Source organism: Diceros bicornis, chromosome 23 (assembly GCF_020826845.1).
Source record: "Diceros bicornis minor isolate mBicDic1 chromosome 23, mDicBic1.mat.cur, whole genome shotgun sequence".
Lineage (NCBI taxonomy): Eukaryota > Metazoa > Chordata > Mammalia > Perissodactyla > Rhinocerotidae > Diceros > Diceros bicornis.
The window spans coordinates 645,000-659,176 of NC_080762.1; the positions used below are offsets into that span (position 1 = coordinate 645,000).

General features: G+C 41.8%; 1 protein-coding gene across 5 annotated transcripts in view; it reads right to left on the reverse strand.

Annotated features, from left to right (window-relative positions):
* Window positions 1–14,177, reverse strand: part of ARFGEF3 (ARFGEF family member 3) — a 158,050-nt gene that overhangs the window by 75,924 nt on the left and 67,949 nt on the right. For 3 of the 5 annotated variants that reach the window (XM_058566187.1, XM_058566188.1, XM_058566185.1), the window contains 3 exons: window positions 12,460–12,582; window positions 9,236–9,278; window positions 6,810–6,888 (listed from right to left, as the gene is read on the reverse strand). In XM_058566187.1, coding sequence (XP_058422170.1) covers window positions 6,810–6,888; window positions 9,236–9,278; window positions 12,460–12,582 — 245 coding nt within the window. The remainder of the gene's footprint in view (window positions 1–6,809; window positions 6,889–9,235; window positions 9,279–12,459; window positions 12,583–14,177) is intronic. The other 2 variants (XM_058566189.1, XM_058566186.1) reach the window with 1 other exon arrangement.

Consider the following 14,177-nt stretch of genomic DNA (forward strand, 5'->3'; position numbering starts at 1 on the left):
AATCAAAAAAGGTCTTCATTTTCTTAAAGGGCTGTAAAACGAAAAAACGAAAAATGAACAGGAAACAGAGGCAGTGTGTGTCCCTTTACAGAAAGTCTGCTGACCCATGCTCTAAAACGATCTCCCTTCTCCAAAGAGAACTATAATGATTAAAATAACGCCATTATTCTGAAAAAGGGAATTCCATTTCGATTTGGATGCACTTGACCACACCTGCTGAGGGTGGAAGACGAGTAAAGGTAAAGGCTGAGTCTCCACAAAAACAATTACTATTTGCCAAGAGGAAGGTGATGGCCGGAGCAAGAGTAAGAGAGGAAAGACATAACTAGCCCTTCTTGGGCCAGGTAAGAACTTTACATCCTCACACTCCTCCACCCACAGCTCCCCTACAGCTTTGAACAAGACGTAGTTTCTGACGGGAAATGGCACAGTCTTCATTCCTGTGGGACGAGAGAGACAAGTAAGAAGCAGATAAAGTGCTGAGTAGGAAGTGCTACAAATGAGTAATTTAGCACAAGGTTCCATGAGAGCATACAGGAGTGGCATCTAACCCTCCTTGGACAGACCCAGAAAGAAGTCTGTCGTGTGGAGGTGCTGGGGAGAGGGTGTGTGGCTGGAGCAGAGGTGAAGATGTCATCAGCAAGAGGTGGGGCTGGAGAGGTGAGCAGTGAGCAGATCAGGAAGGGTCTTGTGGGCCATGCTAAGACGCTGGATTTCATTCTGCAGGAAGAAGTGTGGCAGGACCAGATTTGTATTTTAGAATGATCATTCTGGATGCTATAGAATGAACTGGAGAGGGCAAAACAGGAGGCCCTACAACATCAATTAAAAGCCACATTTAAAAAAAAATCAGTCCTGAAAAGACTACCTTTGCTATAGTCTCAGGCTAATCTTTCTGACCAATCACTTGACTCATTATTAAGAAAAAAAATAATTATTAAATTCTCCAATTCAAAAATGTCTATCTCTCAAGCTGTCAGTTTAGCATCATAAAGCTAAAATAATTATAGACAATAAAGACTCTCAATTTCTGAAATCACTGGAAATAAACCCATAAAAAATCTATGAGCAGTCAAGGTTCCTACGAGTACCTACAAAGTGTGTCACGGCAATACCTCAACCCTAAGGCATGAGACTCAATGACATAGAGAATGCATTGCCAAGGTAATGGCCAGGCATCTCCTTGGAGACAGATGTGGCAGCTTTTCCGTGGGCCGCAGCACTCTGGAAAGATGGGTGCTCAGGGCCTCGCATGAGTCATGTTAAAGGAGCTGTGTGAAATACAAGCCCCTCCCTTCCACACGCCCCCTTGCTGGACGCACATGTGCATGTGCACAGTTTTTGCGCGCTTCTGTAGACACACAAATATGTGAAACGCATAGGGCAGCAAGGAGCCTAGAAACCAGCCAACTCTTTGAAATCACATGAGGGAAACTCTGCCCACCTAGGAGGGTTGGGAGTCACTTTGCCCAGTCTTTTGTTTGAGCATCTCATGGCTGGCAGGTTGAGTATCTGCTGGTCTCTGTCTCTGCTCATCTCTGGATTTCTTCCCAGGTCCACGATTTGGGGAGAACAACTCTTGTGAGTGTACTGTGGGCCGTGGAGCTGAGCAGCCGCTCGTCCCGGCAAGGTTACTGCAAGGGCAACCCGGTGGCACTGCTGGATCCTCGAAGATCTGAGGATTTTGTTTTATTGGAACCATTTTGTCTTCGCCTCCTTTAGACACAGATTCAAACTTAGTTAGAGAAAGGAGAGGGGAGTGAAGTGACTGTGCAAGCAGTGGAACAGGATTGGAAGCCACAGATGGACACGGCCCTGCCTCACTGATGCCAAGGCTGCTTTGGCAGATTCTTCCTTGACAGTCTGTACCAGGAGGAGAGGGGAGGGGTGGAGGGAGACCACAGGCAGAGAATGAATACGTGTCTTTCTAAGCCCAGATATCCTTCCAAAATCTCTTGGATTTAAACAGCATCACGTAACTCACCTTGTCTAATACAGGACTCTATCAATATTGCATCTCCAAGGCATGCAAGTTCTTCTGCACAGCTGAATGCATTTTCTGAATTCTCCTGAGAGACTGGACATATCATGACTACACATCCGACAGAGCCAAAGCCGTAGGAGGGATCTGGACACTGACTTTGGAAATGGTGCTGAGGGGAAGTACTGACCACAGTGTGATTTCAGAGAAAGACAATATTTAGAAGGTAGGAGAGCTGCCAAGTTTAGCTCACAGAAACAAAAGGTGTATCGGTGTCAAAACACGGTGTCGCATCACCAGAGCAAGAGCAGCTGACGGTGGGGTGCTCTCCAACCTGCTTGACTCAAAGGTCTCCCAACAAAGCCACACAAGCGTGCTGCACTCCCAGCTTCGTCAGCAACGAACCCCCGTCCTAGGGTAGGGGAGTCGTGATGGAAGAGACTAAATCAAACGAAGCGAACAGGCTCTAGAGGCAGAATTATGACTGAGGAATTGAACTGAAAAACCAAGCAAGACCATGAGACTCCTATAAACACCTTAAGCTAATAACAATATGCCTATAGCCATCTTTAATCCAAGGTCCAACGAGAAACTCTAGAAAAACACACACATCACGTGAACTATTTCCCCATATAATGCCTATCATCAAGTCACATGGTTCAGAAACGTGTTCATTTTTCTTGGTGACTGATAGAAATCTCTGACCTTTAGTTTCTAATGTGTGTGTACGCATCTGCAATGTAAGTTTGTGGAATGTATTTTCCTAATAATTGACAGTCAAATTTCTGATGTAAGATGCTCAGTGTTCCTAACTGCATCATAAACTAGAATTAGCACCAACCTTTCTGAAAACAAACCATTCTAGAGCTAATAGATATCAAATATTTATTACATACTAGGCACTATGCAGTTAAAAAATTCCACTTATATCAGTCCTTCCTAGAAGACAGCAATACTGAATGTCTATAACAATTACAACAGGCATAAGCTTGGACTGTCCCAGGTAAACCAGGATGCATGGTCCCTCTGCAGACGGGGGTCTCTGCAGCTGATGTTAGAGCCATCCAGGTTCTAAAGAACTGGAAACATGAAGCCCTTACTGGACTGAGCTGAAGACTTTCCCTACCAAGGAATAATGGTACATTTTAAACTTGTCATCGACCTACAGACTCGTTCTGACTAACCCTCAGGGCTAGATTTTTATTATTAATGGCCTAACTACCATGAGCCTCCTCACTGTTCTAGCACCTAAAAACTTTAGAGCCTTCCCTTAACAAACACTCAGACAAAAAACATTTAGCTCATTTGTTTTCCCTTGCCTACAAAGTAATGGACAAAGCCTGTATATTTTCAAAGTTTTGGTGGTCTTTGTTCTGTTCCCTGACAATTGCTAAGACCCGAGTGCGGCATGGAGGCGAAGCATCCGCGACAGCTGGCACTGCTGCTACCAGCCAGCTGTGGTGTCCTCTGGTCAACACTAACAATTTCACAGAAGGCCAACGGCGGTGAGAACGCTCCAGGAAGGTGATGGAACAAGATGAGAGCCAGTCTACAGTCACACCTGCACAGGGATTAAAAACATTCTGTGCAACCACAGAAATGACCAAATATTGTCCTCCCTGTGAGTGACTCCCGCTTCTTCTCCACTGACAACTCCAGCTCCCATCTGTTCCTCTCATCGGCTAGATAAAAGCTAAGATGACCAATGCTAGAATTGCCCCCACTTCCTGACAGCACCCAATCCTTGAACAGACCTTCAATGCCTTTAACCCACCCCAAGTCACCTGATTCAGGTTTCAGTCCTATAACAACCCTTCCAACACCCTTTTACTGGATGCCCTGGCTTCCCATAGAGTGCAGGCTCCCCACTATGACAAAGTAACAAACCGAATTCTGTTACCCTCAGGCCCTCCTGGTGATCTCTGGCTGTTGGGCATCAACTGTTTTTTAAGCGAATTTTCTCATTTGGTCCTTACAAAAATTCTAATATATTTTATATTACTATAATATAAAATATATTAGAATATAATATTACATTACATAAAACTAATATAATTATTATATATATTATTATATAATATTATAATATATTACATAAAACATTATAATAATTAAAATAATAAGCAATACATTATATTATAATTAAAATAATACATTAATTATTTTATAGGATACATAAACTTGGGGTGGTTGAGATCTTTGCCCAAAATCCAGAGCTAGTAAGGGGCAGAACCGGGGTTTACCCAGCTAATCCAACAAAGATAAAGCAGTTGAGCCAACAGTGATTAAACACCGCACACAATTGTATCTTAGGAGAAAACAAGCCAATGAGAAATATGTTGGGCATATTTCTCAATATGTCCCACTCTGGTATCACAGCTGGCTCTGCTACGCCAGAGGACAGGGCAGGGGTGGAGTCAGCACCACAGAGATCCGAACCCTGGTCATGGCCAGGTGGAGGGAATACAGAGCCTCTCCCAGGAAGGACACCAGAGAGTGAAGGAGGGTGACGACAAAACCTGAGCCTGTCCCAGGGGACCCTACAGGTGGGGTCACTGCAGTTGGTGTGGAGCCCTCGGGTTTGGACGATAATCTGCTCCCGAGCTCCATGGTTAGGAAGGTGGGGACCTGAGCAGGGTACAGGTGGAGCCATTTGCATCCCATCTGTTTTAAACACAACCCTTCTGAGGGAAAAGAATGCCCTGCCTCGGGTCTGGGGGTGGGAGAAACTTGATGAGGGGCTGTGGAGGAAGTCAAGCAGTGTTTCTCTCTGGTTTATACGTCCTATATATTAAATAGGTCTCTTCATTTTTTAAGTGCCTGATATGAAGAGAGCTTCATTTGGTCAAAATAGGCAGGTGACCTAGAGATAAACGATGGGCACATTGACGTAGAAACCATTTGGCAACTTTTAAAAATAATTCTAAGCTTAACTTAAAAATAATTCTGACTTTATAAAAAAACAAAAACAAAACAAACAACAAACAAGTTTCTGCAATTCTTCCAGCAAAGTGAGACCTCGTTCATGTTTGCAACTGGACTGCTTCTTTCAGCTCATTACTGTAAGTAAAATTCGACAAGCAAAAGTTTGCTGAATTATTAAATATTCTAGTTACCAGTAAACAACAGTTTAATGTGTCTTTCACAACTCAATGGACTCTTCAGAACCGTACTGTGCTGTGGAATTCTGCAGTTGACTGTGTATGCAGCTGGTAGGGACTTTCCACCTCATCCTGGAAAGTCTGGTCTTTTGTGATTTGGCTTTACTGTGGACGCACAGGTCATCTTACTAACCTACTACACGGGGAGCTGAAGCAGCAGAAGCCACCTGTGCAACCACTGTGTGACTGCTGATTAAACTAGATGCAAAAAAATGAAAAGTAAAGAACTCATACATCTCAACAACAAAAAAACTAACAACCCAATTAAAAAATGGGCAAAAGATCTGAACAGACATTTCTCCAAAGAAGATATACAGATGGCCAAGAGGCACATGAAAAGATGTTCAACGTCATTAACTATCAGGGAAACGCAAATCAAAACCACAATGAGATATCACCTCATGCCCGTCCGAATGGCTACAACTAACATGACAGGAAACAACAAGTGTTGGAGAGGATGTGGAGAGAAGGGAACTCTCACACACTGCTGGTGGGAGTGCAAACTGGTGAAGCCACTATGGAAAACAGTACAGAGATTCCTCAAAAAATTAAGAATAGAACTACTATATGATCCAGCTATTCCACTGCTGGGTAATTATCCAAAGAACATGAAAACACGAATGCGTAAAGATACACGCACCCCAGTATTCATTGCAGCGTTATTCACAATAGCCAAGACTTGGAAGCAACCTAAGTGCCCATCAAGGGATGAACGGAGAAAGAAGATGTGGTATATATACACAATGGAATACTACTCAGCCATAAGAAATGATGAAATCCAGCCATTTGTGACAACATGGATGGACATTGAGGGTATAATGCAAAGTGAAATAAGTCAGAGGGAGAAGGTCAAATACCGTATGATTTCCTTCATTAAGTAGTAGACAATAACAACAATAAACAAACACACAGAGACAGAGATTGGATTGGTGGTTACCAGAGGGGAAGGGGGGAGGGAGGGGGGGGAAGGGATAATTCGGCACATGTGTGTGGTGATGGGTTGTAGTCAGTATTTGGGTGGTGAACATGATGTAATCTATGCAGAAATAGAAGTATAATGATGTACACCTGAAATTTATACAATGTTATAAACCAATGTGACCACAATGAAATTTAAAAAAGAAAAAAAAGTTACTTATAAGCATTTCAAAAGAAAAAAATGAATTGAAGATCATTCAACACTAAAAAAAAAAAAAAAAAGTCGGAGTACTGTGTTCTTTTTAAAGATACGCATGTGAGCTCCCAGGCTCAGGCAATGTTAGAAGAAACACAGTCATGCCGCCCAACCTTGCCCTTCAACAGCAGAGGATGGAGCAGCAGGGTCTGCCGAGACTTGTTGAGGGTCACAGCTGGAACGTGCCCGGGTTAGGCCCTGCCCTCATGCCCACCAGCCCCTGGCCAACGTTCTTTCCACTCAGCTCCATGCTTGAGGGTCTAACTCCTTTCCGTGGTATCATTTTCCCATCAGAAAATTCTCTCCTTCAGTGACAGTGTTTGGTAACGTGGGCTTGCCCAAGGTCACTGAATACATTTCTCAGGAATGACAGGGGAATTCCAATGGGGGCTAACTCTGTCCCTATAACATGCAATTTTAAGTGATACTGTAGACAAGTTACTTCAGAAATAGACCATCAGTGAATGAGAGCACCAACACTGAAGGCACTTACTTGATGGCGGCCTGTAGCTTCTCACACAGAACAGTGAGCACAGAGACAAGGTCGTCACAGAGGGACTCAACCGTCGACCCTTCAAACAGAGGAGGTGACAGGCGTTAGACACTGGCAGCGGCACTAGAAGCTTCCTCAACAGTCCTTCCCATTCTCCGCTTTTGATGTTTTAAGGACTGAAAAGATGATTTTCAGATGCTGAGCCTTCCTTTGGCCACCAAAACGATCACAGAAAAGAATTAAATATAATTATTCATTTCTAAAGTAAAACACTCAAAAGATAGTCTAGAAAGAAAATAGATTGTTTCTATTATCAATAAAATTCATTTACACTTAACAAAAGGAGATTTCATTAATTTAGGAAACAACAAAATTGACAACAATTTTCTCAATACTTAGGCCAGTAGACTACACAGTTATGTGTCGCTTAACAACAGGATATGTTCTGAGAAATGTCATTAGGCGATTTCATCGTTGTGTGAACATCACAGAGCATACTTACTCAAAACCTAGATGTTACAGCCTACTACACACCTAGGCTCTATGCTACTAATCTTACAGGACCACCATCACATATGCAGTCCATCACTGATGGAAACATCGTAATGCAGTGCATGACTGTACATGTATCCTTTATTTTGACCTCTTGAATTTCTGGGTCTTGTATCCCAGAGAGAGAAAACGTGGCAGCATGGAAAAAAGATGAGCTTTTCAAACTCAAACTAAGAAACAAGGGAAAGAGGGCAAAATAATTCAGTCACCATCTTCAGACATGGTCTTTGTTGTTAATAGAGCAACTGCTAATGTTAGAAAAAATAATTCTCCCTGCAAACATGTTCATGTCCAGAAACTAGCAACAAACCTCCTACAGGAGCACTGGAGTCTACCGAAAAAGGCTGAAATTTGGAATATGTTTAAGTACTGGTCCACAACTTGCTGATTGCATGAGCTTGGGTCAGCTTCAGTTTTCCCTTTGGCAAAATGGGATAAATAATCCCAATTTCACAGAATTTTTGGGCCAGATGAAGTACCAAGTAGAAGCACGTGTTCTTTTATAATAAAAACCAGTTAAGATCTACACAAATGTGTCTAAGTATTTGATGAATGTATAAATGAATAATGACCATGAGGCCAAGGAAGACGGAGAAAAAAATGACAAGCGTGCAAGAGAGAAAATAAAAGTAAAGTTGGAGGGCAGGGGAAAGAGAAGTGGCTGATCCTCAGAATTTACGATCTTAAATGCAGGAAAAAAATTGAGAAATGATAAGGTACAGTGATAAAACACAGCTTAAAATAAATAAAACTCATAAGTAGTCCTTAAACTCAACTTTAGTTAAATTTCAAATGAGTCCATCAATTGTTTACTAATATATTTTTTAAAGATACGTCTTTGACTAAGAGGACTTGAACTTCCGTTTTGGTTTGTAAAATTATCCCACACTAACATGGAGATTTTATGGGAACTGCGATCAACAAAGGAGAGAAAGGCAGGTGGAAATGTTGGCACACATGGGTGGCAGCTCCCAGAGGTGAGAAGATGCTGTAGCACGTCCGGCCCACAGCCTGAGAGCACAGAGGACCCGACTACAACAATGTACTCAAGCAACACTCTAGAAAACAACAACGTATTCCTCCTTCTCATTTCCTTCCTTTGGTCTTTTTCTCCTAATTGGTGCTGTTTATCTGCTTCTCTCCCTCCCTCTACTCCCTCCCTTTTCCAGCTTCTCTCTACTCCACTCCTTCTCCCTATTACTAACTGGAAAAATATCAAAGAAAAGCAGATTTTTCCAGTACTTTTTACATTACTGAATAAAATCTGAAATAAAACATATTTCAATTTTTTAATCAAATAATTTGAATTTTTCATATCTCTTTCAGAAAGCAATTCTACCAATTTTTTAAAAAATCAAACTGCTTGTCAGTTACATGTGGATCTCTATTTTCTTTTTTCCTGTGGGTCAGATGAAAGTTCCTCACCTTGATTTCATCTGCTACTTAAACTGGGCTGTCTGTCCTTCTGCAAGATTCCCTGTGAGATGACTCATTCTTCATATCAAAAAATCGGTATTTCACAAACATACTGGGGGTACAATAGCACTTTATGTCAGTCAGGTTTCTACAACCATCTATCCAACTCTCATTTAACAATTAATAAACCTGACTTCATGAAGAACAAAGGAACTAAACAGCCAGGCTCCAACAGGAAGGTATGTGAGGGTGACTCTCCTCACAGAGGTAGAACAGGAGTGGGACAGAAGACGATGCAGCTGATTCAACACCAGGGAAGGCAGAGCTCAGCAGAAGCTCTGAGGAGAATGGTGAGTGATCCGAGAGCCTCCTCATCTTCATGTCCCCAACAGCAAGCACACAGTAGGCATTGTCATACACGCTTTTTAAACTGAACCAGCAAAAATCAAATCCAATACCTTGACTCCTGAATTCCTGTGGGACATCCGGATTTTCAATTATCTAGTAAGGGAGACACACACAGGACAATTAGGAGATTCAGGCAAGAAAACTCCTGACTCTTAAGACAATGGAAAATTCTAGGAAACAAAGTGTCATTCTGAGTGCTCTGGGCTCAGCTAACTTACCTATGTGCACTTTCCAAGTCTTGACAGCATTTCAGTACTCGTGGTATTTATGAAAAGGCTATGATGTCTGGAATTGAGCTTATTAGTTGCAAAATAACTCATTCCAGAGGCCACAAACTTCCCAAAGTTTAAGCCCAATGGTGCACTTCATGATTCTGGGTGTTGAGCTATGACTTGGGGCAATACCTGCCTAAACAGTGAGTTACCTTCGCACAGAAAACAATTTGTCCCAAGGTCAAAGACTACACTCCAGTTGGCACCTAACGAATACAGACTCTTAGTCACAAGAAGGATCAGGCTCCTGGACCTCAGGGTGCAGGTCCAAAGAGGGCTGCTGGTCAGAGCACCAGCTTCCCATCTGACGGGACTGCAGACAAGCACTCCAGGCTGCACAGGTAGATCCAGAACTATCAGGGCAGAGACAGAACCTCCAGGGGAGGGAGAACAGGAAGAGAAGGACATTTCCTAATAGTAAGGGATGATTCAGTGACCACTGAGTGGAGAGCTGGAAGGAGGCTCTTCAATCTCCCTCCCTCTTAGCACTAGGAGATGAGAACAGGGCCTCTTCACGCTAATGAACTAGACATATCACCATCCCATGGCACTGTTTTTGTTTTTTCAAACTCGTTATATTTCTACCATTCTCTGTTCATTAATTTGCAAACTCAGCTGCTTCCACATCATTCTTTGGAAATGCTGTGCCAGTGTCCACAGCTCAGCACACGGCTAGAACAACATTTTCTGGAGGTAATATACCTGAATCATTTTTAAGGACAGGAGAAACACCACCATCTACCCCTCAAATATTTACATGTGGCATTTTTGCTTTTTGAAATCAGTAACTTACAATTTAACAATGGCTTTTATCTTCTAAATAATCCAACAATAAAGGCTGACAATAACTCAGGGTTTCTGAGGATACAAAATCAAATCGGGTTATCTGTCCTGACATGGGGGGCAGGGGGGATAGACATTAGGTCAAAGATACATTTCATGTTAATGCTTTGGCATTCTAGATTTGTTTCCTTGCAGTTAAGTCTTCCTAATTCTGAGATGGCCCATGAGGGCTTTCCAGTGATGCTACACACTACACACACCTTCCCTAGGTAATGCTCAGCGTCCATGAGAGAAACTCACCATTCCTACAGACCACTCTCCTTAACAGCTTTTCAAAAATAAACGTTCTTAGGTGGCAAAACACGTGTCTCCCTCTAGTAGACATCACAAATCTTCAAATATTAGCATCCTGAGAACTGTGTTTTTCTGGGACATGGAAACATCTCCAGGGACCACAAGAGTAATAGAAACGAAACAACAGGAAGCACTAATTTTCCACCTAATTTGGGATCTTGTCTCTGGCTGGGGTGAGTGCAGATGGTCAGTGATGAGCAGGACCAGAAAGCTGGTTAGCCACAAATAAGTGCTCTTCTAATACAGGGCACAGAGGCAGACAACTCTCCAGTTTCATCCAGGCCTCTGCAGCTGCACCTGCGATGGTTCTTACAGAAGAGCACCAGGAGCTAAAAGGCTCGGTCATCTCACCTGAACCCTAACGCTCTCCTGCTTAGAACTGAACAGATAAGATTAAATGAACTAACACAACTGAAGTCACTTTGAAACTACAAAGTCCCATTTATGTTTCATCTTAAAACATAAAAATATCATTACTGTTATAGTATTTCATCATGTTGGCATTTAGCAAGGATGGAATATGATCGTATATTAATACAAGAATTCTCAACATCATAGATTGTTTCCAGTAAAAATACTTTTTTCTCTTAATATGTTTTCTGTTTATAGACAAACTTCTTTTAAACTAATATTCCCACACCACCATATTCAAAATGCTAGTATGAATGAAATACTTTTTAACAAAGAATAAGCTAATGTAATAAAAATATCTAAAGTTAAAACAATTCTTTAATAGAAACTTGGGCTTTAGATGTGGCAAATACAAAAGAAAAAATCCGTATTTGTTTTTCAGATGAGCGCTGCTTCTCTCAACACTGGCGGCCAGGCTGCACGTTAACAACCTGGACTGGGAGTCAGCTGGGAGGCAGGTTCCTTCCGGCTCTTCCAATGAAAAGAGCACCAATTTCAGATCTGTTTCATCTCTCTGAGCTTCGTCTTCCTCATCTGCTTTGCGAGGAATAAAAGAATCTGACTAGATCACCCCTAAGGTTCCACTCAACTCTGATTTTCAAAAAATTAGAAACTATTTGAAGTTAAAAATTAGAAATTTTTGAAGTTAAACATGAAATCTTAATTTTCATAAAATTAATTTGAGATGTTTCAGACAGCCACTGAGATTTCCTACTCTAAAAAATAACTAATAAAGTGTTCATTTCTGAACACTTCTTGCAGATTCTAAAAGAATTTTAATATGAATTTTTACAGAGGCAGTTTTTTTAAAAACACCAATTTTGAAGAGGAATCATTGCCTCATTAACATCCCCAGAAGATAATATATACAAGAAGCCAATTACATTTACATTTCTTCTGGGACTGCTCATTTTCGACAATGTTCAAGCATAGAGCAAAAAGCTCTGGTGGGCTCTGATGCAGAGAGAAGGCAAACTCAGCTTTCCTAAAGCTGATGGCACCAGCAGGTGAAGGAGACCCCGGCCACAACCTTTAGTTAACAGAGAAACACACACACCAAACCTCAAAGTAGGTAATTAACTGCAATGATTTTTTTCTTAATTTCAAATTTACTTCTATTTGTTAATATATCACAGTAGTTTTTATAAAAATTTTCAATATGAGTTTTAAAAAAATGATTAAAAAAGAAAAGTGAATTTTAAAATAATGTCTAAAAAATGATAGAAACTGTATGGAAAAACAACTCTCAAAGCTTTAGAGTAAAACAGGCAGAGATATATTTAAAGAACTTAATTTATATAAATAAATGTTCTTCTAAACCAAGCCAGCCCTCTCTCCTGTTTTGGCAGGAAGCAGCCCTGGTGGGGGCCATGTGGAACATGGAACACACAGCATGCAGTTGGACACAAAGGCTGGCAAGACCGTGATGAAGGTGCAGACACCGCGAGGCTCACCGTGTTCTCCTGCCTCTGTCGTAACTGTAAAGTCAAGTCACTCAGCATTTGACTGAGAGTTGCCCGCACAGCAGTGTTTATACTGCGCTGGTGACAGCTACACATGTATGTCTCAATGCACACCTGGTAGAAAAATAAGACAGCAACACACACGCTCGGTAGGTACCAGTTCAATTACCAACATGCTGGAGGGGATATTAAATCTCTTTTAAACAGAAAGTCAGCCTGATTTAGGACTAGTTATCAATAAGTCCTATAAATATTTAAAATCCCTAGGAATTTGCTTTTAAGCATATAGGAAAAGTAATATTTCCCTCAGGACTATCCTTTTACAAGCTTATTCTTCTGAGTATCACAGGACAATGGAAATTCGTGACTGTTAGAAATGCCAAATAATCCTATCTAGAACAAACTCAGGTGGCTGGAAATTAATAAGGAAAAACTCCCTCCATGGCAACAGAGGGACAGAATTTATTAACTGCTGAGTTATGCAGTGTGAGGAAAGGGTTAGTGAAACTCCTTTACCTGCTCTATAAACAATCTGACCCTGGATTAACCCTCTAGCTGTGGTGTTCTCCTAGAAATCTGATAAATGTGGACGTCAGCGGTGTCACCAGGCAGCATGGCTTACAGTAAACTGCTCTCTGATAACTAAGCTGCACCTGAACTGGGAAAACTGGGAATGAAATATGAAAACCTGGTAGGAATTCACAGGCTTGGGCTTCCCTGGGTGACCCTTGTCCTTGGTCCCGCCCTCCGAGGGAGCTCTGCAAGCTCTGCTCATGGCGTTGTTACAGAAATACTGGTCCCACAGAGTTGAAACAGGGCTGCTAAGCCAAGGTGGCTGTGCACCCACTGAGGTGGCTCTCAGCGCCCTGCTCCTCAGGTGATGTCTGAGAGCCCGGCACCAGCCTCTGGACTCCCGTGAGCCACACATGCCTGCCCTGCCCTGCTGCGCCCCTTGTCCCACACCTGCTGCGCCCCCCGTACCACACCTGCTGCGCCCCCCGTCCCACACCTGCTGTGGCTCCTGCCGTGGCTCCTGGTCCCCCACCTCCTGCGGCTCCCTGTCCAACACCTGCTGAGTAAACAAGACTCCGGCTGTGGCCTATTTGGGTCTTGCAAGTCTGAACGTCTAGTTGAACCTGAGAAGGCTTCCTGATGGTTGTAGCATGACGAAATCCCAGTTTGAAAAAAAAATCCCTTATTTGATGATATTGATGTTAAATATCATGACTTTTCATATTTTATTACTTCTAATTCTTCTAGAAGCTACAGGGATGGGCATAAGAATACATGGATGCTTTAAACCTGCCCATGTTTTTCTCTCTAAAGTATGTTATCCTTTCCGTTTTACCAAGCATATTTAGTCCCACAAAAAGAAAACAAAGGGATTTAATGTCCCTGAATTATTTTTCTAGGAATAACTCCAAGATTATCCACAATGAAAATACAGGATTCTCACCTAAATGGCAAATTTAATTTGATGATGGATAACTGAGATGGGCGAGAGACTAAATGTTAACTTTTGCTGTTGCTACTGCTTCAGCTAGAACTTTCTGCCCGGCCTCACGCTAATAATCTTTTTGGTAACATTAACTAGGTAAAAGTAAATTTTTCTAACAGTTTAATTTATCTCTTCTAGAATGTTTAATATTCTAAATGAGCACTTAAAATTCAAAAGTATATTTGGAACTTGGTTTAGATTAACTCATTGT